Source organism: Ictalurus punctatus, chromosome 22 (genome assembly GCF_001660625.3).
Source record: "Ictalurus punctatus breed USDA103 chromosome 22, Coco_2.0, whole genome shotgun sequence".
In the NCBI taxonomy this organism is placed as follows: Eukaryota; Metazoa; Chordata; class Actinopteri; order Siluriformes; family Ictaluridae; genus Ictalurus; species Ictalurus punctatus.
This window is the reverse complement of record NC_030437.2, coordinates 17033797-17058517: the sequence shown is the minus strand read 5'-3', so window position 1 is coordinate 17058517 and position 24721 is coordinate 17033797. Positions and strand designations below refer to the sequence as shown.

The window sequence follows — 24721 nt, the reverse complement described above, 5'->3', positions numbered from 1 at the left end:
CCAGAAGGTACATTTAAATTCTAAAGCACCAGGAAAATCTTACCATTCTAAAATTGCTGGAGATATTCACATTCCAAAAAAACCTTCAAAACCGTCAAAGGTTCTTAGTGGCTTAGTGGTTTGGGGGTTTCCTCTGGGTACTCCGGTTTCCTCCCCCAGTCCAAAGACATTCGTTGTAGGCTGATTACCATCTCTAAATTGTCCGTAGTGTGTGAATGGGTGTATGAGTTTGTGTGCGATTGTGCCCTGTGATGGGTTGGCACGCCATCCCGGGTGTCCCTCACGTTGGGCCCCGAGTCCCCTGGGATAGGCTCCAGGTTCTCCGCTACTCTGTGTAGGATAAGTGGTATAGAAAATGGATGGATATCATTCCTGCCATCCTATAAATCCATGCAGGTGTATTGCCATTCTATATCCTCTGAAAGATGTCGGCATTCAAGAACTCTGGAAGAATTTTCCCCTTCTAGAGTCCCTGATTCTAAAACATGTGTAATTGTCATTCTGGAATTCCTAAAGATTTCATATTCTAGAATATGGTCCCCGATGGTCTTTCTTTTTCTTTTATTTATTTATTTTTTCAATTCTAGAATGTTTGACAGATTCTTCTTATCTCGAATTCCTGAAGAAAAACCTGCTATCCTAGAATTCCCATTCTAAATTCTATGACGGTTATAATTCTGTAGCCTATGAAACAAACTGCTAATCTAGAATTCCAAAAAAATGTTCCTATTCTAAATTTGATTCACTGGATTTGTATTATTCCACTCATAAAACAGCAGGAAAATCATACTATTCTGGAATGTGGAATTTCTAAAAATAAAAACAAACCTCGGAATTGTATAATGGAATAGAATCATACGTACTACCCAGAGAATCTCTGAAAGTAAATTCTTCAGAAAATCCAAATTTGGGTTTTGCTAAACGGTTCTAGAATACATTTTGACTTGTACTTTGAAATTGTATTGTTCTGTTCCAGAACACCTGGAATATCTTGCCATTATAGAGTTCCTTTTTTAGAACCCATTTAGAACCCTTTAGAACCCATTCTAGTCTTCATGAAGGCTTCTGCTGGTTTGTCCAAACTGCAATGTGAAATGTAAGTTAGCGTCTACAATATAGCTAGCTAATAATGAATTATTTAGCTAGCACTAAGCCTTTTATACAACGTAAAAGCCCAGTGACGGTGGAAATACCCCGTCCAGGGTGTACCCCGTTGTGTGCCCGATGCTCCCTGGGATAGGCTCCAGGTTCCTTGTCACCCTGAAAAGGATAAGCGGTATAGAAGATGGATGGATGGATGGATGGATGGATGGACAGTGGCAATGAGACAAAACTGATGAGAATATTGGTGTGTTGGTAAATTACCTCACACTATCACTATATTGCGAAGTCAATTTGAAGTTATCAGAAAATTTAGACTTACAAGAAATGAATACCAAATCATATTTTTTTTTAAAGATGGTGATCACAAGCCCATGTGAATGTAGCACCAGATCACTGAAGGTTTTTCTTCCATTATGAAATCCCTAAACATTTCTTCTCTATTTCATAATATGTGCATGTTTTTCCACAGCTCCAGAGGCGTGGAATGCGGCATTCCATGAAGGCTTGTGGTTTCGAATGCGATTCAGCACATTAACAGATTACAACCTCAGCCAGGATGTTTGTTGCTAAAATGCATGTGAACAGAACATTTCTCTCCCATTTTAGTCGATATGTTTGTAGAAGAAACAGGCACAAAAATACTGGCGATTGAAATCAGCTTAACGAACAGATCCAGTACGGAGCCGTTTCCCCTGTGGGAAGAATGACAAGAAAATGTGCGAGAGTTCCGAAAACATCCCGACTTTTGCGTCTGATTGTGTTAAAAGATCAAGTGAATTAAGAAAGTAGAAAAAAGAAATTTCCTGTTTTTCTTCAGCTTATCTGTCGAGGAGAAATGGCTGATTGGCGCAAATCACACAGAGTGTTTAATTAGAGTTATGCCGTTACTTAATGTTAGGAAGTTTGCCAAGCAGCATTTTTTCCAACAGAGCGACGGAGGTTGATTGTAGCAGCTCCTAAATTCCACCGGGAAAGTCATGAAAACTCATTCTTGGGTCATTTTCTCTCATTCTCCTGCTGTTTCTGTTGTTGCTGTAATTCAGATATAATCAGTGTAAAATCATTTCATGTTGGATGTACTCAGTTCTGGGGTTATAACAGGTGCAGATGTTATTATACTGTCAGATTGGAGACATCTTTCCATTAATAACAATGTCATATATCTTCTATAGAAGCAAAGATCGAACAGACGATGTGATTTTTTTTTTCCACATACACCGAAGGACATAGTCATATTCTTGTTATGAGAGTCATGCTGATGTACACATATCCTTGGCCAACGTTCAAGATGTTTTATAAAGCTTCTCATGTTTACACCCCTGACTCATTAGCACTTTCACTGACTATTTCTTCTCTTTGCCTTTTTTCAGTTGCAATCTAACCTGTGAGTCCGGCCAGTTTGGGGTAAACTGCGCACAAACGTGTCCGTGCCATGATAAAAACTGTAACCCGGTGTCTGGAGCCTGCAATCTGTGTAAGAACAACCTCCCGTCTCTCTCTGTTCCTATAGTCTGTGAGAAAATAAGATGAATAAGCCTGGGACAGTTTGGTATGACGTTTGTTTTGGAGACACAGAAGTATTCTTGGAGGCTTGAGACATATTTGTGGGGTCTCACATCACTTGTTTTTTTTCCATTGCGTCAAGGGAAATGAAGGATGTGGTGTGATTTCTAATGCAGAGGGCAGAGTGGGTCAGCTGCAAGCGTTTAACAAGTCCAAATGTTTAAAACTCCAGCAACTAACGATAATTAAAAAAAGGTTGTAGGGCAGAGTGCGAACTGATCGGTGGGGAATGTGTCGATGAACTTGTTACATATAAATTAAAAGCAAAAAAAAAAAAAAGGAAGTATGAAAAGAAAGGAAGGAAGAAAGAAAGGAGATCAATGGGGAAAGAATATAAGTCTAGAAGAAAGAAAGAAAGAAAGAAAGAAAGAAAGAAAGAAAGAAAGAAAGAGAAGATATAAATTAAAAAAGCAAGAAAGGAAGGAATGGGAGATATAATCAAGAAAGAAAGAAAGAAAATGAAGAAAGAATAAAAATCTAGATAGAAAGAAAGAAACAAGGAAAAAAAGGAAGAAAGAATAAATGAAAGGAAGCAAAGAAAGAAAGAAGATAAAAGGGGAAGAATATAAATCTAGAAAGAAAGAAAGGATATAAATCAAGAATGAAAGAAGATAAATGGGGAAATAATAACAATCTAGAAAAAAAGGAACGAAGGAAGGATATAAATTAAGAAATAAAGAATGAAACAATATAAATCAAGAAAGAAAAAAGATAAATGGAGAAAGAATATAAGTCTAGAAAGAAAATGAAGAAAGAATAAAAATCTAGAAAGAATGAAAAAAGAAAAAAGGAAGAAAGAATAAATGAAAGGAAGCAAAGAAAGAAGATAAATGGGGAAAGAATATAAGTCTAGAAAGAAAGAAAGAAAAGATATAAATTAAAAAAGCAAGAAAGGAAGGAATGAGAGATGCAAATCAGGAACGAAAGAAAGAAAGAAAACGAAGAAAGAATAAAGGTCTAGAAAGAAAGAAAGAATGAATGAAAGGAAGCAAAGAAAGAAAGAAGATAAATGGGGAAGAATATAAATCAAGAAAGTAATAACGAAAGGAAGAATGGATATAAATCAAGAAAGAAAGAATGAAGGAAGATAAATGGGGAAAGAATATAAATCTAGAAAGAAAGAAAGGAAGGAAGGAAGGATATAAATCAAGAAAGAAAGAAGATAAATGGGGAAAGCATATAAATCTAGAAAGAAAGAAAGGATATAAATCAAGAAGGAAAAAAAGAAAGGACGGATATAAATCCGGAAAAGAAAGAAGGTAATAAAGGATGTAAATGAAGAAAGCAAGGAAGGAAGGAAGGAAGAAAGACGCTAAATCGAGAAACAATATCAATCTAGAAAAAAGAAAGAATTGTTAATGTCCTTATGGTGACTGACATCATTATAAATAATTCTGTAGATTTATGTCAGATAACATGAAGGCCATATGAAGGTGTCATGTAGCCTGACGACTGTGTTAAAATATTCTACACCTATCATGACATGAAACTGTAACGTCGACTCATGGCTTAGTCTTTATGACATAGTTATATGTCTTCATGACTAAAACAGTCTAAAACTGACATCATTATAAATAATTCTGGAGGTTTAGATCAGTTGTCATCAAGACCTTATAAAGGATAGTGTCCATAAGACTTCATGACACCTTCTAAAGCCTTTTCATGACAACTGACACAACTCTACGAATGATTTATAAAGGTGTCAGACGTAATAAGGACATCAACTATAACCATGGGTCGATATTCCGTTTCGTGTCCCCGTAGTTACCAAATCTCTACACAGTTTTCAGGCTACATGACACCTTTAAATAAAATAAAGTGTTACCATAAATATGTGAGAAAAGATTAGGCTTCTGTGGTGATTCTAAAATGTAAGATTGGCACCTGGTTGTAGTTGATGTCCCTATGACAACTGACACTTTTATAAATCATTCTGTAGGTTTATGTCAGTTGTCATAAAAAGGCCTTCGGAAGATGTCGTGTGAACCGTGTTAAAAGATTAGGTAGCTATCATGAAAGGAACATGTAATATCAGCCCATGGTTATAGCTGATGTTCCTAGCAGTGTAGAGAACACTGGCACAGGAAGGTTTATTTCAGTACACGTGAGTCACCGTTTCTGGTTGAGTGCAGGACATCACATGAGTCATCTCCAACAAAGCTGTGGATTTGGTTTATTCAGACAGAGGAGAGAAAAATAAAAAAATAAAAAATAAAAATCTTGACTGAATTCGTGATGTTTTGAGTTTCTATGTGTAGTCTACGAAGTCAAAGCATTAAAAACACAACAGCAAATAGAAAACCACATCAACATCACCTCAAAACGAAACCTGCGCACATTCTGCTTTCTGATTGGACGCGGCATACGACTGTAATACAGAAATAATGACCACTTTCTCAGTCTGTTATCTAGCTAGCCTAGCAAAACTGATGTATTGCAATTACTTATGTTATTATAGTATGGAGTGATTCTTTCTTCTAAATAACCCAGCTTCCTTTAGGCGGCATTTCAGCCTTCGTATGCTCACATTAGTGTTGTGGGAAGTTGACAACACGTCTAGAATAAAACTGTGCGAATCCCTCTCGATACAATTAGAAGCACCAGAAGATTCATTTAGGTTTCAGATCTCTGTCTTCTCAGTCTCTCAGACTGATTAACACTGTAGCCAATCAGCAACAAGCATTTGATGTTCAATTAGGACCTCGCTTTTTCTTTGCGAGTTACAGTTGTTGGTGTTTTTGGTTTTGTTGTTGCGTTTGCAAATTAGCTGGCATTGGTTTTGTTGTTGTTCCCAAATTTGTTGTTGTTGTTGTTGTTGTTTTGTGTCATGTATTGATATTGTGTTTATTTTGTTGTGATGTTTCCGAAGTTGCTGCTGTGTTTTTGGATTTGTTGTTGTTTATCCAGATTTGCTGTTGTGTTTTTGGGTTTGTCGTTGTTTATCTGGATTTGCTGTCGTGTTTTTTGTTTTGTTGTTGTTTATCCAGATTTGCTGTTGTGTTTTTGGGTTTGTCGTTGTTTATCTGGATTTGCTGTCGTGTTTTTTGTTTTGTTGTTGTTTATCTGAATTTGCTGTCGTGTTTGTGGTTTTGTTGTTCTTTATCCGGATTTGTTTTTGTGTTTTTGGTTTTGTTGTTGTTGTGTTTTTGGTTTTGTTGTTGTTTATCTGAATTTGCTGTCGTGTTTTTGGTTTTGTTGTTGTTTATCCAGATTTGTTGTCGTGTTTGTGGTTTTGCTATTGTGTTTCTGGTTTGTTGATGCTGGCCCCCGTAGCAATCACATGATTTACCTTTAGTTTCAGGCTGAAGTATTCCTGCATCACAGATATCTTAGAACACGTTGATAATTTCAAACATGAGACTTTTCCTAACAATGAAAACAAAGTTTTATGGGTGAATGAAACACAGCTGTTGCTAGTAACATGCGTTGTTAGGAGTGTGTGTGTGTGTGTGTGTGTGTGTGTGTGTGTGTGTTCTATGTAGGTCAGTATAGTAGACAGCTGCAGCCTTTAGCATGACTGCCCTGATGGCGTTTCCAGAGTAGTGTCTGATTTTTATGGCTGTGTTTTTTGGCTCCCTTCCTGCTTTCGCAAGAGTGCAGCTTCTCATAGAAGAGAAAAATACTCCAGGAAAAAGAGGAACAGAGAGAGAGAAGCAGAGAGAGACAGAGAGAGGGAGGGGGAGAGAGAGAGAGAGATAGAGAGAGAGAGAGAGAGAGCATGTATAGGTCAGTAGAGGGGTTTTTTTTATTCATGCGGAGCTAGGATACGGATGTATTCTGCTGTGTATGTTCTATCCACCATGTTCAAACAGATGGTAAAGCTTTCCATCAGACAATCACAATCTCAACCAATTACGCATACTTAGCCCGTTAGACGAATCACCTAATCACAGATGTGTATGTAAATCATAATCACTCTCGACTGCACACGCTATGTAACCGTTGCACTAAAGCGTTTTGTGCATTCCCAAATATTTTCCTTGTAGCCAGTCGTTAAACCAATCCCTGTCCAATTCCTGTTGCTAATCGCACAAGTCCCTGAAGTTTTATTCTTTCCCCTCTTTCCTTAGATCCTAACCAGCGGATGGGTGTGATCGCTGCAGGCACGCTGGTGTCCTTATTGCTGCTCATCCTGCTCTCTCTGCTCTGCTGCTGCTGCCTCTGTAGCAACAAAGACCGCAATAGGTACGTTAAGGACCACTGTCTAATCAAACACAGATCAAAGCTCTTCCATCTCGTCTAATTTCATCTATGCACTGCAGGATGTTGAATTTGTAATTCTATATCAGCAGCTCTGACAGTAGTGCCAGCTGTAGTGTGGTGACCTTTATTTAACATTTTGAAAGGACTCTGCAGGACATTTTTTTTTGTAACTAATGAAACAAAAAGCTCATTGGCATCAGACTGTGGGACCACACGGACGCAGAACACGCAGCAGCCTGGAGTGTAGAGCCGATGTTTTAATCTTTTGTCCTCTCGCGTCTACAGTTCAGACCGGGAAAACTCGACCAGCAGTAAGAAGGCCAAGAGGATCCTGTGTGGACGGTTTAGCCGAATCAGCACCAAGCTTCCCAGAATCCCACTGCGCAGACAGAAACTCCCCAAAGTCGTCGGTATGTCCACGTTCTTCCTTTGAGAAATAAACAATATGAAGATGAGTGTGGCTGATGTTCAAGATATCATTAGGAGTAAGTAACAGTAAGTAACAGCAACGTCATTTGCTAAATAAAGTTCATTCTAGTTATGGTAAAGGCTGCGTCTCTCTTGGCCTGTACTAGGATCCAAATGTCTGAATCCACTATCAAGGAGCTGTTTTTATTAAACGTCACGCAATCCCAAATTCTTCCAGATGTGGCAGAAAGCATACATGTATCTTTTTGAGTATTGCTTTGCATTAAGGTTCTGTTAACTAGCATTATTTACTGCATTAGATAACATAAACAAACAAAGTTAAATGTCATGAGATTGTGAGTTTGAATCCCGGTGATACCACAGACATTCGTGGCTGAGGGATGAGAGGGGTAAACTGGATGTGCTGTCTGGGTAGGAGGGATGGCACACTCTCTCTCTCCCCTGTCAATCAATAGGATCTGTGAGCTCATGTATGAGGAAGAGGGCAGATAGCGCTTTTCTCTGAGCATGTTCTCAAAAAGGCTTCATGTGTCTCTGAGGAAACAAGTGTTAGCTTATCATGTGATGGGAACCGATGGCTGGTGTAGGGGAATTTGCAAATGACCAAAGTAGGGAGAAATTTTTTTTTTTTTTTTTTTTTTTGGGGGGGGGGGGGGGGGGGGTTGAATTACAGAATGTTACCCGTTTCTGAACTCTAGTCTCCAGGTGTAAATATTAAAACTTGCTCTTAAGCCTCTGTTTTCAATTTTAAGGTTCATTAAGATGTTGTACTGTTGTACTCAATGAATCATTTATTTGGTTCGTTATAAAAACAATGGCGATTAATTTAAGTGTTCATGTTGTGTACTTTGTACTTTGTTCCTGTTTTACTTGTGGCGTATTGATGACATATTGTCTGTATTCACTAATGCATTAATGTCAGTAATGTCAGTTAAGGGTACATAAAGCACTACCTCTTCTGAAAAAAAATTGCTTTAGAGAAGTTAATGAAAGTATCATTTTATATTCTTGTACCGGTTGAGACCAAATCTCCCCCAAAATGTATATTTACTTAATCTTTCTTCACTAAGCCAACAAACAGCGGGAAAGCAAAGATAATAAAAATACTAATTTTATTCAGTTCATGTACCTTAAAATACAGCATTTTAAGAAGTGATGCCATTTAAATACTTTGATTAATTATTATACTATTATTATTATTATTATTATTATTATTATTATTATTATTATTATTATTATTATTATTATATATGCATTTTCAATGAAAATTCAGACAGCTCTATTTAAATTGGTAGACGCTTGCATGATATTGCATGATACAGGACATATCTGAATATCGCTTTAATTTTACACAGTGCACAAGGATCGCTTGTGTCAATGTTAACGATTTACACCTCAGTTAGTAGGCATTTTATTATTCTTCCTACCGCATTTTAGGAAAGAATAACGCACGTGTTTTGACTTCCAATTACTCAGAAAGTGATCATCCTGTGTGAGGAATATAATCTGACATAATTGTGTTGGTTTTTCATAACTGATGAAATAAAAACAGCACACTCAGGCTTTTGGACCCTACCGTAAGTACAACGTGTCATTTTTCATAACAGTTAGCAGCCCATGCTTTCCTTTTTTTAACCGCTCTAATTTGAGCCTATATATAAATGGTTGTCTTGATGATGGACATGTTGTTTTACTTGCTTAGGCTTAAGTACACAGTGCTGTTTTTATTAATAGCCATCCACTGTGGTTCTTCTCCATCGCTCTGGGCCGGTGTTATTTATATAAACTGGATTAGTTTACTTGGTTTTAATGTGCATGTTTGTGGGATCTGGTGTTCTCGACTGATGTGCTGCCACACGCCTCACGCCATGTCGCCTTACGTTATTGCTACCAAACATTAATGCTCCTCTTCTTTCTCTGTTTGATCTGGGATCAGTGGTAAAGAGCTGTTGCTGGGTTAAAAAGTGAACCATGGCTACTCGATCAGGGTCTTGTTGCTTTCATTTGAAAGGAATGCTCTCGGTACCGGTCTTATTGCTCTTGGCTCCCTGCAGTGCCGCGTGTCTGCATTATTCGGTCCAAACAGGCACTTTTTCTCCTCCAGTTTCTTCTCTCATTTCCCTATTCCTTATTAAAACCCCTGTGGTTCAGAGCTCAGGTCCAGAGTGATCCTTAATCGAAGACGCTCCTGTTTTTGCCAAGACAGAACCCCTGTGGTGAGCTCTTGTGGTCTGTGTGATACTGGGAAGCTGGCTGTTAAGAATTTTTTTTTTTTTTTTTTTTTTGGGGGGGGGGGGGGGGGGGGGGTTAAGACGTTCCACATAAACATCTTCAACATCTTGGAAGCTTTTAGTGAATCTAATCAGTGTGTTGTGCTTTTACCTTCAGTTTGACAATGGGGGAAAGGGGACCCTTAAAGGTGCTATGTAGAACCCAACACTCAGTTTGTGTTTGCAGGATCCATTAAAGGTTCAATGTAGAACCCAACAATCAGTTTGTATTTGCAGTGACCCTTTAAAGTTCTATGTAACACCCTACAGGCAGGGATTTTGGTAACCCTGTAGAACTACAATGAACAACACTCCCTTTGGTTTAGAACTTTTTGACACTCCCAGCACATTTTCCACCATAAATGTTTACATTATGTGTATTGGTCTTTTGAATGGGTCCGTGTGGAACCAACAGTGTTTTCAGGCAACCAGAAGTGGTCCTTCTATGTCACTGAAATGTTCTGTAATGTTTTTTGTATGTAATGGAGCCTTTATTATGTAGTTATGATTCTTTAGCTATCCCTTGTGTTCTGTAAAGCAACACCACAGAAGAACCATTTTTGGTTGTCGAAGAACCTTTTGATAAATTGGTTTCAAGCTTTTTTTTTTTTTCTTTTGGAGCTCCGCCTTAATGCAAAAATTCACAACTCTCACTTACTTCTTTTCATTCCAGACTGCCATGGTGATTTCCTTTGGCAGTCCTCCACTCAGTCATATAAGTATGGTTACTTGCGTAGCCTTAGGTTTTTTCTCTAGCTTTGCTGCTTCTTCAGCTACTCCTTGTACTTCATTCATCCGGGAGTTTTTGGTTTCTTAAGAAAAATTCATCCAATTTTTGGTTTCTTAAAAATCCTGCATGTTTTGTTTTTTTTCCACAGTGAATGCAGAATCCCACTAATTGTCCACCGTAAATGTTTACATTGTATATATGGATATATTTTGTACAAACGGTTATTCAGTTCATTGTGGCATCAAGAAAAATAATCACCCACTTAAAGATTCTTTAAGAAGCCTGGGTCTTTGGGGAAAAAAAATTCAAAACACTTGGTTCGTCTTGGAGAAATGGTTCTACTATGGCTTCAGCCTAAACAGCATTTAATGCGTCTTTATTTTTCAGAGTGTACATAATGGAGGCTTTATTGTGTAGTCGTGCTTTGTGTATCTTCAACATTCTCATATAGATCTTTTTTTTTTATTACCCTAGGCATTAAAAAGTCCAGCAAAAATGTTTATTGCATCTACTTCACATGATGGCTTCCAGCCTAAAAAGATAAAACTCTCTGAAAGTCACACAAAAAAACCTTTAAAAAAAAAAAAAAAAAAAAAAACACCATGACACGGCGTCATGTGCACATCTATTATTATGTCTTGTCATTTCCTTTTTTTCTGCATGGAGTATTCTACAGTCAAATGCATCATTATAAAAAGGTTTGGTCATAAGTAATAATGTTTAAACTCTACAAACCGGGTCTCATTTAACTTGCAGACATTTTCATGTGTGGCCTGCAGACAAGTCACAAGCCAGTGTTCGTTATAAAGGCAAGGATTTGCCCAAAGCCATTTGTTCCCTATGAGAGACATGTGCTTCCTTGCTAATTCACCACATCGTAAGTCAAAGAGACGTCTTCACCATGCCTGTGTAAAAATCCACCCCAAAACAATAATATCTTTGTCAGCCTGGCTGAAGATGAACTTGAGGTTCAGGTTTCAATGAAAACTTCTCAAGCCGCAAAAACCCTCAAGAAATAAAACAAAAATGGAGCCAAAAGCAATAAAAAATGGCGTTTTTTTTTTTTTTTGTTTTGTTTTGTTTTGGGGGGGTGCTTTTTTTTTGGGTGGGGGGGGTGACCACTTTTCAAGAAAGGTGTCTTAACATCAGCAAATCAGGGTGGAATGAAATAATGTCCAACCAAATTGGAGACCCCAAGCCATGTATATTTTATCCACCAAAAGTTGGAATATTGTATGAAGATAGGAACTGGACACAAATCTAAACCTCCTTTCTTTTTTCCTTTTTTTCCTACCTTTTGCTGCCTTTCAGTGCCTGCTCTCCTCATTGGCTGCACGCTCAGCTAAGGTCTGCTGCTTCCCCCTACTTTTCCCTCTTCCATAGTTTTCGCTCTCTATCCTTTTTGTAACCCTATCCTCAGAGGGGATCCAGCATCCCGAGCATTCCAAGAGAGTGGGGGTTGGGTCAGCCAGAAACAGGAAGTGACCAAATGTACCTCATTCTGTTTTGGCGTGGTGATTTATCTGCCGTAAGGCTGCTCATAATGCAGCGTTGCACGGTTGTCTTTCATAAAACGCACGAAAATAAAAAATTAGCAGCTCTATGGTGGTATCCAATCGATTGGAGTCTCTGCTTTCAACATATTGAGCAAATTGGCAGAGATATCAAAAAAGGGAGGATGTAGACAGACTGTGGTTAATTTCCTATATAACAGAGGGACGAACTATTTTTCCATGAATCTTGTGCAGCCATGTGCAAGCTTTTGATTGCATTATTTGATTACAGAATGTTTTCAGCCAATAGTTTATATATAACTATGTCATTTCAACATAAGCCATGAGCACAGCCACTTTCAGAGCACAGCAAAAAGTCCATTCTTTAGCTCATTTTAGGACTCTTATTTGATTTGATCTGTCTTAAATCTGCTCGCAGCCATTGGCATCGTATCTCCACAGACCCTTTTAGAAGAGAGATGGAAATCTAAGATTAGACCTGATTTAAATTCCTGGGATCTTCAAAAATATACACAAAGGACCAATGTTTCTGCGAGTTTTCATTCTGACCAATCAAGAGCCACACCTGAGTCTACTGTATGTCTTGTGCAAAATATAAAATGGCAGTGGCGCAGCAGATACGAAGCGTTTGTGTTTCTCTCTGTGTGGAGGTTAGCTTGTCCTTGTCATGTGCATGTGGGGTTCCTCGGAGTTCTGCAGTTTCCTCCCAAAAGCATATCAGGTGGATTGGCTCCTTGGTGTAAATGGTTGTTCGTGCATTGCACCCTGCGATGGACTGGTTTTATGTCCAGTTGTCCATCTTGCTTTATGTCCAGTGTTCCTGGGACAAACTCTAGCTCCAGAACCACCCTGACCAATGAAGCGTTTACTGAAGATGAATGAATGAATAAGGGATAAAGGCTCAATTCTCTGATCAAATGAATATTGGAAGAGGGAAAGCATGGCCTTATCAAATTCTGTGCAAGACTTGCAGGCAAAATATATCCCATTAGGCTATACTTGCTCATTTGCTTTAACTGTCTCTAAGTCATGTGAGATGGATGATCAACCATATTTTGGTGATTGGTGAGTGTGGGGTTTCACAAATATTAACCAAAGCTCTAAAAGACACTATTTATAATATATTATAAAAGGAGCAATTGATCAGTAATTATTCAGATGGTGTACAGGAATCTAAATTACTCACTCACTGACTCACTTTCAGTAACCACTTGCTCAGGGTCATGGTGGATCTCGGGAACACTGGTCGTGAGGCAGGGATACACCCTGGACGGGATGCCAGTCCATTAAAATGAACCTAATTAAAATGCTATGGGGTATTTAAGTTCTCTGTGCATTTCAACCAACTCCAAGTCATCACCCATATATCTCTGGAGCCCTCTTTACAAGTTCTAAGGTTAGATTTTGCTTAAACCTGGTCTGGTATCTCTGGAGGCATTTTATAGACAGCTGTGTGGCTCAGTGCAGGCTAAATGTGCCAAGAATGTGCTTTGGTCCAACTTGCATAGCAGATTGTGGGTTTGTAGTGGCGTCAAGGCCAGTCTGGGGCCGTCTCTCTGCTCCCAAGGCCTGCAGTTGTCAGCCTTCCGCTAACCCCACAGGAACAAAGCCTTCAGCCTGCTAGCACATAGTTCTCACATGCATGTTGTGCTAGTTTATAGTGTGACATTCCATGGGTTAGCTCTATTAATGTTCTTGCAGTGTGAAAGTATATAGAGCAAATACTTTAGTTTGTATTCTTCTGTGTCTCCAATATGTTGGAAAAGTGGTACATGTTAAGTCGTCACTTAACAATACGGTGGTCTTGCTGTTAATTTACACCGACCATCTGTTTGGTTCACATTTTTAGCACAGATGCTACTATTTTTGCTATGTATTATAATTTGATTTACTTACTCTATAAATAAGTCCATGTCCTGGTGAATCTTAAATACTTAAGATAATTAAATATAATTAAAAAGATGGACTAAAAGATAATTAAAGTGCCTTTTGGAAGGGCTCTATCCATCTTCAGCTATGAAAACAACCTTCTTGAAAGGTTTAGGGTTCGTTTATACGACAACGATGTACTAAAAAGTTCAAAATCTTGAGCAGCACCAACACAGTCCTGTAGATTTGAATGTCTCGCACATGCCTATAGACTGAACACATAATACGCGTGCGCGTGACGTCATCGTTTTCACAGATTCTCGTGTTTGTACGTTTACATGGAGACGATAACGGCATCGTTTTCAAAAACGTGCACGTTGAAACCCGTTTTCAAAAGTTTGCGTTTTTGCGGCCCCAAAACGACGTTGTCGTGTAAACCAACAGCCAAAAAACGCATAAAAATTTTTCTGTTTTTAGTCGAAAACGTTGTCATGTAAACGGCCCCTTAGATTAAAAAAAAAAAAAAAAAAAGTTAAATTGCTTACATCACGTCAGAGAGCTGTAAACAGGCCAGGCTTGGGTTGTTAGCATCTTCTCCAGCTCCTCCTGTCTAAAAGCAGATGTGGAGGATAAACCACAGGCATCCCACAGCTGTCCTCCTTCTCTAGATCAGCAGGAAAAAAAAATATCAGAGAATAGGACAAGGAGTCTGGGCCATAAAAAACACTCCGACCTATATTAGGTTTGGAGACCCGTTCTAAACAAAGGTTCATCCAGTTAAGAAGGCTAAATAATCACACATGGTGCTCAAATGAATTTATTTAAACTTTCCGTGAATACTTAAATAGCATTTCCTTTTCAACAGAGCAAAATACACATTCCTGTCATGAAAAATGTATTTTTTGGTTTGAATGTCAGAGAATAAGAACAGTTTAGTCAACTGTAAGTGCCTTAAATCGTATGTTAAAGTAGACATCAAACAGTTATAGTTTCAAATGTTTAAACATAACTACGTTCCTTATTCCTCTGTGGAAAAAGAAGAAGAAGGGTTTTGATGGCTTTTATAATTGCTTAATGCATGGATGACTTTGTTGCAGTCTGACTAAAGGGCAATACACACCCTTTCCATGACATCTGCCCAATTGCTTTCTGTGTGGCATCTACCCCCTTCAAGAATCTGTTTCTTCAAAAATAATAGTAAAATAATAGCCCTTGTTTCTGATGAAACCCAGGTAAACATCAGGTGCTTGCCCATCTTGACCCCTGTATTTGTTTTTCTTCTCCCATTTTTTTTCAGTATCACGCCATGACCCTGAGAACACCTTTGACTGCAGTTTCATAGAGCCCCCATCTGCCACCGAGCACCGGACTCCATCCTGGTCCTCCCAGGAGTCCTTCTCCTCTTTTGAGACAAGTGAAGATGGCCCAGTTTACTGCGTACCACATGAAGGTGAGTTATTGTCAATACCAGCTGCCTGTTTGGCCAACAGGAAGCAGCAATTAGGGAGTTCAGGAATCTCTGAACAATTTTTGTGTTGACCCAGTCTGATGGAGAGCGATTGTGAAGACAGACTCACTGTTGTGGTAATGCCAGGCCTTCAGGCATGTGCACTGTGTGTGCATTGTGAACATGCAAACAGGAAATGGCATGAATGGTCGAGTCAGCATTGGGAATGTGGCCAAGCCATGAATCATTTTCTTGTGTAAATAGTTGAGCAGGAGGGAGAATAACAGTTGGTGTTTTCTAAGCAATTTGGTTTGATGGCAAAAAAAAAAAAACAGACAGAAACAGTTCCCAGGCAGTCTTTTTTTTTTTTTTTTACAGTAATGTGCGAATGCTCTGTGGATCAAACCTGAAAACCAAGATGTGTTATAATAAAAAGTAAAAAGCTGATTGATAGAGTTGTTAAAATGCAGAACTTCTAGCTGTTTCCCCTTGTTTAACCACTTTCTTCCTCATGTTTCCTTTAGATACCATAAATGAGGGAAATGCAAGACCCAGCCCCAATGCCACTGCAGAGAATCTAGTTCCTGTCAGTGAGGATGATGCTGGCGAATACACCTCTCTCAAAGACACAAGAGTGACAACAAAGCCTGTCAATGATGGCAGTGAGCAGCCACTGCTAAAGTCAGACAGTGAAGGCTCCACAAGTGGGTCGGAGTCGGCTATGGGACCTCTTTATGCCCGAATTGCCCGCCTCTCTAAGAATTCCAAAGAAGAAGAGGACAGTAGCACAGCTGAGACCAAAGCCAGTGACAAGGCCACATCCCCTGAAAAAACCAAACCCCGGCCACCAGACCCTTCTACCAAACCAAAGGTGTCTTGGATCCATGGAACTTCTGGAGTCAACCAAACAGAGAAGGGCCAAGCACCTTCCCCACCAAAAGAGAAGAAAAGAGCCACAACAGAAGGTTCTGGAAAGGGGGAGGAAAAGCATCGATCAAAGGACAAGTCAAGCAAGAAATGTGAGCAGAAGAATCATGATGGCAAGGGTGATGGGAATGATTCCCCAAGGAAAACCAAAGCTCACAAAGCTTCAGATCCCATCGAGCACATCAATGGAGCTGTCCAGAATGCCTTAAAGAAAATTGGAAACTTCCACTCAGATAGGAAAGGTAGTGACACTACCAAAGAGCCACCCAAGAGTCCAAAGATCATGCATCCTCATATAAACTCAGAGGCGGCCACTCTTCTTGCCGCCCAGCTAAAAGAGAAGACCCAGAGCCTGAATCGCAATGAAGGGCTTTCAGTTGGAATCAAACCCAATGGGGTGTCTACCCCCCAGGCCAATAGGGAGAAGCCCACGCCACCCCAGAAGGCCAAGCGATCAGTGACTGTAGCCAACAAACCCCTTCTACCAACCTCTAATAATCTTCAGAAGATGATTGCTCCTGTAACAGACTCCAGCACCCCCGAGCCTCAAAGCCCAGAAATGCAGGCCATAAATGGGACCCAGATAGGAGATGCAGGAGATGCCACACCAAAGAAAACACCCATTAAAAAACCACCTAGAAAGAAAGGCAAAGAGACAACCTTAGAGACAGAACCTAAGACCACTCCAAAGACGGCTATTATGCCACCTCAGATTATCAAATAGACAATTTATTCGGAAATAACTGGGCTGACCATGCAGTGCCTGCTTGTAATGAATGAAGCCTTTGATTTAATACTTTCTTGTCTCATGCTCATGATAAACAAACTGTTGGATGGGTATCAAATGGAATTGCCCCATACTGGGTATATTATTCTGCAAGATGTTTTTTTTTTTTTTTTTTTTTTCTTCAAATCTTTTGATGTCCAGGACTAGCTTGGAGAAGGAACAGTCACTGGTTAACACATCGTGCCTTGACGGTTGTACTGCTTGTACAGTTTTGAACAAAATTCACAGTTGTATAGTAGGTGGAATTTTATTTGATAAAATTTTATACGCGGCCAAGTCTGCATTTTCCAAACTGCATACCGATTTTCATATTGATCATTTTCATGCCTTATGACAAAAACGAATTATATTATCCACAGTATAAGCAAAGGTAGTACTTTGCATATGTGAATACGGTGGTACTATCGTTAGTCATAGTTGAGACACAAGCAGTTCTTCCACACCTATCATATCATATCTTTTAAGAGATTCTGTCATTCTGTAACAGTTATGAGTTGATGTCTACAGATTTCTCACACCATATTGAGACTATATTTCAATATGTAAGTAAATCAGGTGAAACTTGTAAAACTTGACAGAAAGATACCAAAAACATATGCTATACATCTTCTCTCAGCTAAAAATTTGGATACGATGTTGGATTGTGGCACGCATAGATGTTCTAGCAAACAGTGGAGACTACATACAATGCCTCTTGGATGTTTATGAGTGACAGAGGAACCAGTAATACCATAATGCTGCTGTTAAAGAACATACACGGTCATTTTATTTACTTTTCCTTCCATTCAGTTATTATTTGAATTGCTTACACTTTCAGAGATCTCTCATAGGTCAGATGTCTAGGTCAGACTATTTGTGGTTTTTCAGTAGTAAAGGAATTAACAGCAGCATAGAGAACAATGTGAGGTTTTTGTTGCCTCAGCTCCAGTCACAGCATGTGGACAACAGACCACGGACTGGCGAGAGATTGATAGACGGTGTCGCGTTACAGTTACATAAACAAGTCTGGTGTTATGTTAGAGGGCGAACTGCCAGAAAGAGGATTAACAACCAACAAACTGTGCTAGTGATTATTTTTAACCATAAAGTTTTTGGTTGTGTGTGGCTGTTTCATGGGGTCCACATTGTTCCTCATCTGATTCCCAGGACTGTCAGGCTTCTTACCAATGAGTGCAGCTTACTATATTTTATGGATGTATAATATACAGTGCATTTACAAATGGATTGAAATCCTTTATACACATCCAAAAACGCATTTATTGGATGGTGTATAAAGCAGTGAACAGCATTATATGCCAGTATATTTATTCCTCATATACAGCAACTACAAAACATATGCTGGTTTTGAGTTCAGTCATCAGTAGTTGTTGAAGCATCATCTATTCAGGGTTAAAACTGTACTGTTTTTATTTAATCAGTTATATATTTTTTTTTATATTTCTCAAACAAGAAACATTCTCATATAATTAAAAAAAATTAATAATTGGGAAATAAATTAAAATGTAGCGAAATTAAGTCAGTTGATAAGAAATAAAACACTTGGGGTGCGCTGTTGTAGGAAAATAATCAATGATGGTTTTGGTATGATGCTGCCTGACACTGTTAATGTTAAATACGTCGATTATTTTCCTATAACATAATGTCCCAAACTGTATTCTTCCGCTTATACCACAGCAAACGCAAACTTTTTACAAAAATGTTTTAAAGTATGACACGTCATACTATTTATCCATTTATAGTTCTGTTTAATGTCATGGAACATCCATGAAACAAGCGAGTTCCTGTGAACACTTTTGTTATAGCAGCTATAAATAATTGTTCCCTCACCATCCTATATATATTTTTTAAGGATGTCTTGAAGTTAATAAGACGTCAGATGTATTACAGTGAGACTCACTGGTGTGTGTGTGTGTGTGTGTGTGTGTGTGTGTGTGTGTGTGTGTGTGTGTGTGTGTGTATAACTGATTAAATAAAACAGTTTCTTCAGTTTAGCTAAATAAAACGATTTAAGCTTTTCTTATCAAACCTGAAAAAAAAATAAACTATTACATTATAGAGTTATTTAAATATTTCACATCTTTAAGCCTTAAAGCACTTGTAGGTTATTCTCGGATCTGGGAATTCTCTGATCTAAGAGATGACAGTGGCAGAAAGATGCATATTAAAAACTGGACAGTTTTGGAATTTTATATATAAATATTTAGGCTCTGATGGTTGTGTTGGATGTGTAATGAAAGAAACGATATTATTGAAATTTGATGTACAGTAAGGATTTTTTTTTTTAATTATTATTATTACCGTCAATCTTTCTATTAAATGGTACCGCAAATTTCCCTTTTTATAATGGTTATTTTTCTACATTGCAAGGTATTTTGTAATAATATTGTTATCTATGTTTGTAAGCTGTGCTTATATGACGTTTATAATATTGTGCTCTTTCTTTTTGTTTCGTGTCAAATGAACTGGCTTTCAAATTTGATACTTTTTTTTTTTTTTTAAACCCTCCTGCTTTTTTACATTCAAGCATCAGGTACAAACTTATACGTATGAACAATTTACTTTGAATGTGTTGTTTCATCATGTTTCTCTGTGGATGTTATTGTTTTAAACGGTAAATCATATGATGCAGAGGTCAGTGAGAGAACTTCATCTACGCTTAAAACCGAGGTCCAGTGATTGATGACAAAGAACACATTTTTATGTTTTTGCACAGACCCTGAAACTGTTCCAGCTACAGTAATAAGCCTGAGATGTGTGTCAGAACTCTGTGTTTTCCACTCTGAGAGGCCTGTGCTGAAGCATGGCCCTGAATTGGTCTGGATTTCTCACTTCATTTGTGTTTGTTTTCATGCTGTTAACGTGTGATTGTTCAATTACTTTGTGTTGAAATAAAAATTAAACCTGTAGCTCCTGAACCTGAACGCAGTCTGCTAGTTTGGATTACAAACTGATAATGGTCTGAATTTCAACTGAATTCAGCGTTTTAAAGAACAGACATTGCCACAAAGCAGCTTTATAGCAATACAGATGTAGATTTCGATCCATAATGAGCAAGCCAGACGCAAACATGACAAGGAAAAACTCTCTGAGACGACATGAGGCAGAAACATTGAGAGAAACCAGACTCAAAATGGAGCTCATCCTCATTCGGTGACATCAGATAATGAGATTATAAATCATTACTGTATATAGGTGTGGAAGAGTAAACACATACAGTATTAAGTGTGTTGAAAGGATGTTCAGTATGAGCAGTGTCCTGGTATGATTAAAGCAGCATATTACAGGAGCAGTTCTTAGGTACAGGTCTGCAGTATCCAGGTGAGATTATCCACTAAAACTGTCCCAACTCATGGGTATAAACTGTTTTTGGGAAGTGTATCTTTAGTGTATCCATGTTGGACCATCCATAGCAGCAGCAAGTGAGTCACAAGTGCAGAAAACAAGCAGAAGTAGAGCATCAGGCAGGTCCAGAGGCAAAGAGGAGCCACGTTGCCTCCCTAACTCTTAAATGGAAGAACTTTGGAACAACCTGGACTCTTCTTAGAGCTCGCTGCCTGGCCAAACTGAGCAATCGGGAGAAGGGCCTTGGTAATAGAGGTGACCAAGAACCCTGTAGTCACTCTGAGTGTGGAGATGGGAAAATCTTGAAGGTCAACCACTCCACTCCGCATGTAACCTTGTTCCCTGAAAAGGGAAAGAGATGTGCCCTCGCGCTTGACCGGTATCTAAAGTCTGTGTGAAATCATGCCTATTTATAGGCCTTCCATGATCAGGTGATGTGGCAATTATGCGTGTTGTGTGACTATAAAGTGGGACCTATGAACCATGCTGTCAGCCTTTATTATCTGAAGCAAATATGCAATTGACAGGCATGACCCAGTATAGCAGGGAACAAGGTTACATGCATAACCCAGATGTTCCCTTTCAAAGGGAACTCAACATTGTCTGAGCTTCATGCTGTGGGAACGAGTATACCCACTCCATCATACTGAGGGTATGGCCTGTCACAAGGCTCCATCAATAGGGGAATGGCTGGTCGAAATGGCGGCCAAGTAGACCACAATTGTAGAAGGGGCCAACATTGCTGAGAAACATTCCTGTAAGATTTCCAGGACTGTAGCCATTGCACAGTTTACTGGGTCTCACTGATGTCCTAGCACTAAACATGGTCTCTACAACCTTGGTTGAGAGAAAGGAATCTATGAACTGGTGCCCCTCGGGGACCAGACTCACATTTTCAATGGTTCCGGCCAAGGGTGATAAATCAACCCTCTGGCTTGAGAATATAGAGCTCTGCAAATGGGAATCTCCCAGGGAGTGCTGTCCAGCAGAGATATCTCTGAGAACCATATATGAGCTGGTAGCAGCAAATGTAGCACGACCTTGGCAAACTTTTGCTAGAGTCTGTGGGAGCAGAGCAATCAGGGGAAAGGGGTACAGATGTGACCTTGGCCATGTGTGTACCATGGCGTCCAGCCCTGTCCCTTTTTATGGTGCGGGAGGACTGAGGGCGAAAGACAGCGGGCAGCATGTTGTCTCCTCAGAGGCAACTTCACCCACTTGTAGATAAAGTCTCCAATCCCCAGGCCTCAGCCCCTGCCTCGACAGGATGTCTGCCACCACATTCCAGTTGCCCGGAAGGTAGATTGCACTCACTGACAAAACCGTCCCTCCACCAGAGAAAAATTAGTTGAGCCTGCGTGAAGGTAATCCTCCCTGGTGGTTGATATATGAGACCACTGGTGTATTGTCTAACACATGGTGATTTCTTAACTGAGGAGAAGGAATTCAGTGCTAGGAGTATGGCCCACACTTATTTATACGCCACACTAGATGAGGGCCACCGAGGAGGGTGTCTGACATTACCATCTTGCGATAAGAAATGCCCCTATAGTGTGACCCGAGACCAAAAACCGGGGACAACTCCAAGTTCTCAGAGTACATAGGTATCGCCGCATAACATCGATTTCTCTCCGGGTTTCGTCCTCGGATGAGGACATGTTGCCTCCAAACGTGTTGCCTCTTTTATTTTAGTTCTGTCGTCACAAACCAATCCTAAAACCAAGTCTGTGAAACCGTACGTTTGAGCGTCAACATCCTGAACCTGTATGTTCGAAGAGTAAGCTAAAAGATCTAATCCAGATCTAAAACTGGCCGCATGCCCTGTCTTTTCTGTGGATCAGGAAGTAATGGCTGTAAAACTTCCCTCCCTCTGAGAAGAGGTAGATGGTCCCTTTGTCCAAGAGAGATCTACTTCCTCGGCTAACGTTGGGCTCTGCATTGTGCTGACTACTGTGGTGAGCACGCCTCTGAAATGGGGGGTGTGGAGCTATGAACTGGACCCAGTAACCCTTTCTATGGAGGACAGAACCCATGGAGATGCATTTGGCAGTAGTTTTCACGCTGCCACATGATCTTTGGTGACATTAACGTTCCACATTTTGTTGGCGGGAAAGCAACAGATTTTCATTGCCCTGTGATAGCTTGATGACCAGAGAAACTGAAAACATGGGACGACATTGGCTAGGGGAGCCCTAAAGTAATACTGTGGGCTAACTGCCCTATCAACCTCTTGTCCCCTGATACCTCCCTCCGTGGCCCCTCAGGACCACTTCTTTTTGACTTTTTGGCACTGATTGTCATTTTAAATAAGGTCTACTAGCAGATTGCGACTGTGGCCACCCGGTCCCCCTGGCTTTCTGCAGGGGGAGGCAGGCAACCACATTCATTTCTGTGCCTCCCTCACAGTTCAGCAGGCCTGTCTGGTAGGCCCTCCATTGTATGCTGATACCCACAAGCAAGACCTGCTGCTGTATAGGTTTTGCCAATGAATGCCAAGGTGGTCCTACACAGCCCGGATGGCAAACCCCCCAATTTTGCTACTGTCGCTGGAGAGAGGTAGCTCCGAAGCACCTCCTCCACATAGCAAAATAGCTGTACTGTTTATTGCCCCAATAGCCAAATAATCCCACATCGCAGGGTTCTAAACACGGCTTTCCACAGAAGTGTGACACTTCATGGTGCATTTCCAGGAAAAAAGGGGGAGTTTTCTGCATTGTGAGGGAACACTCTCCTTCTCACTGGCTCCCCCCTCTGGCTCCTTGGAGTCAGAGAGGGTGGGCTTACCTGAGGGAGAACCCATCACCCTTTGGCTGAAAAGTGAGAGAGTCAAGAGTGGAGTTGCTTTATTGTGCCTTTAAAAATAAAAATTAATTAATTAATTGATTGATTGATTAAAAATCAGGCAAATTTCATCACCTGAGCAATACCATCCCAGCAGTGAAGCATGTGGTGGTAGTATCATGCTGTGGGGGTGTTTTTCAATGGCAGTGACTGGGGCATTTGTCAGGGTAGAAGGAAAGAGGCTGTTTCTTTGTTACAAATGTACACAGGTGTGCATGAAGTAAGTCTGGAATTACTGACAACTTGTTTTAGCTGTTCAGAATCGGTTCTTTCTTTTGGGAGTCAATAACTACATTTGTCGTGCTCTTTGATTTTTGAAACTTTGCAGACTTTTTACATTCCCAAACAGCTCTATAACACACTACATGAAAGGTAATAGCTGAAAAAGCATAATAGGGGCACTTTAAAATGAGACATTTAAGTTTTTTGTCAGGAGGATTTAGAGATACTGGATATAGTTTGAGATAAATACAGGAAACATTTTGGGTGAGAGAGACTGCCATTAGTGAATGCAGAAAGTTTTAGCTCCAGTGTAAAAATAAAGAAGCAGAAAGTCTTGGCTGATCAACAAAAAGATGTCAAAATTTTATTTTTTGCCAAAATATATTGACTGAATTAGAAAATTCCTCTCTGCTGTTGTCATCTCTACTGCTTTAGTCAATAAGAACACACTTTTTTGAACTTTTTTTTTTACTGAACCGTGTAATGTCCTGCAAATACACCTTGACAAAATTATGTTAGTTTTTCATAACCGATGAAAATACCCAGTCCTTGGCTCGACTTTACTGCACCTTTCTCCCTCTCCCACTTTCCTCCCCGCAGTAATGGATACTTTATGGTTTTCCGCTGACTCCTGGCTGCCTCATGCGAGGCGAGGGTCCACAAGAGTGATGGCAGTGATCACACACTTGTGTACTCGCCAGAGTTTGGAGGAGCCCGAGGAGCCGCCTGGCAAAAAGCGCAGCCGAGACACAACAGGCTCTTTCATGCAGGAACAGTCGGGAGTCTGTGTGAAAGGGGCCCAGGAGTTAAAGCATCATGCGCTGCGTATTTGCCCTTGTTTCTCTTACCTTCTTTAAAGTGGGGGGATGGGGTTGGGTGGGGGAATGGTCATGGCATCATGAGAGGAAGGTTTCTGGGGAAGGACAGTGGGAGTCACGTGAGCTCTGATTAGAACCAGATCAGTTGCAACTTGCACCACTGGAGCAGTGATACATGTGGTGAGCGTGTGTAATAGACTAAACAAAAGCGAAGAAGTCATGACCGTGCAGATCTGCTCACGAGCAAACATTTCTCATCCCTGGAACTCTCATGCGAGTGTAGAAACCGTTTCTATAACACAGCTATGTTCGTTATGTCAGCAAGTCTGAGTTGCAGTTTAGAGTCATATGAAGTGCTAGGTAAACATTATGATAAAGCCAGCATGTGTATGTACTCTCAGGAGCGCACGTTTCCTTGCATCTCCTTAGCTCTCTTTCAGAAGAATCTACTCTCTGAAAGTGTTTGCATGAACCGGCCACACATGGAGGATGTGGAGTGCTAACATGACATACTGAACGCACGTCGAGCTCCAGTCGGCCCCCACAACCCCAAACCCCAAATCTATTCACAACCCGGACCGTCGTTATGGTGACACGACCGGATTGCTTTCACATCTGGTAGCCATTTCAGGCTGTGTGGAAAAAAAATTGCAGC

At 40.0% G+C, this 24721-nt stretch overlaps 1 protein-coding gene across 1 annotated transcript in view; it reads left to right on the top strand.

Moving 5' to 3' along the window:
• The window catches only part of scarf2 (scavenger receptor class F, member 2), a 36932-nt gene extending 17168 nt beyond the window's left edge, over positions 1-19764 (top strand). Inside the window, exons 7-11 of the mRNA XM_017452144.3 lie at positions 2475-2578; positions 6738-6852; positions 7156-7280; positions 14980-15132; positions 15654-19764. Of these exons, the coding sequence (XP_017307633.1) occupies positions 2475-2578; positions 6738-6852; positions 7156-7280; positions 14980-15132; positions 15654-16780 (1624 nt within the window). The 3' untranslated portion in view covers positions 16781-19764. The remainder of the gene's footprint in view (positions 1-2474; positions 2579-6737; positions 6853-7155; positions 7281-14979; positions 15133-15653) is intronic.
• Positions 19765-24721: the final 4957 nt, after the last annotated feature.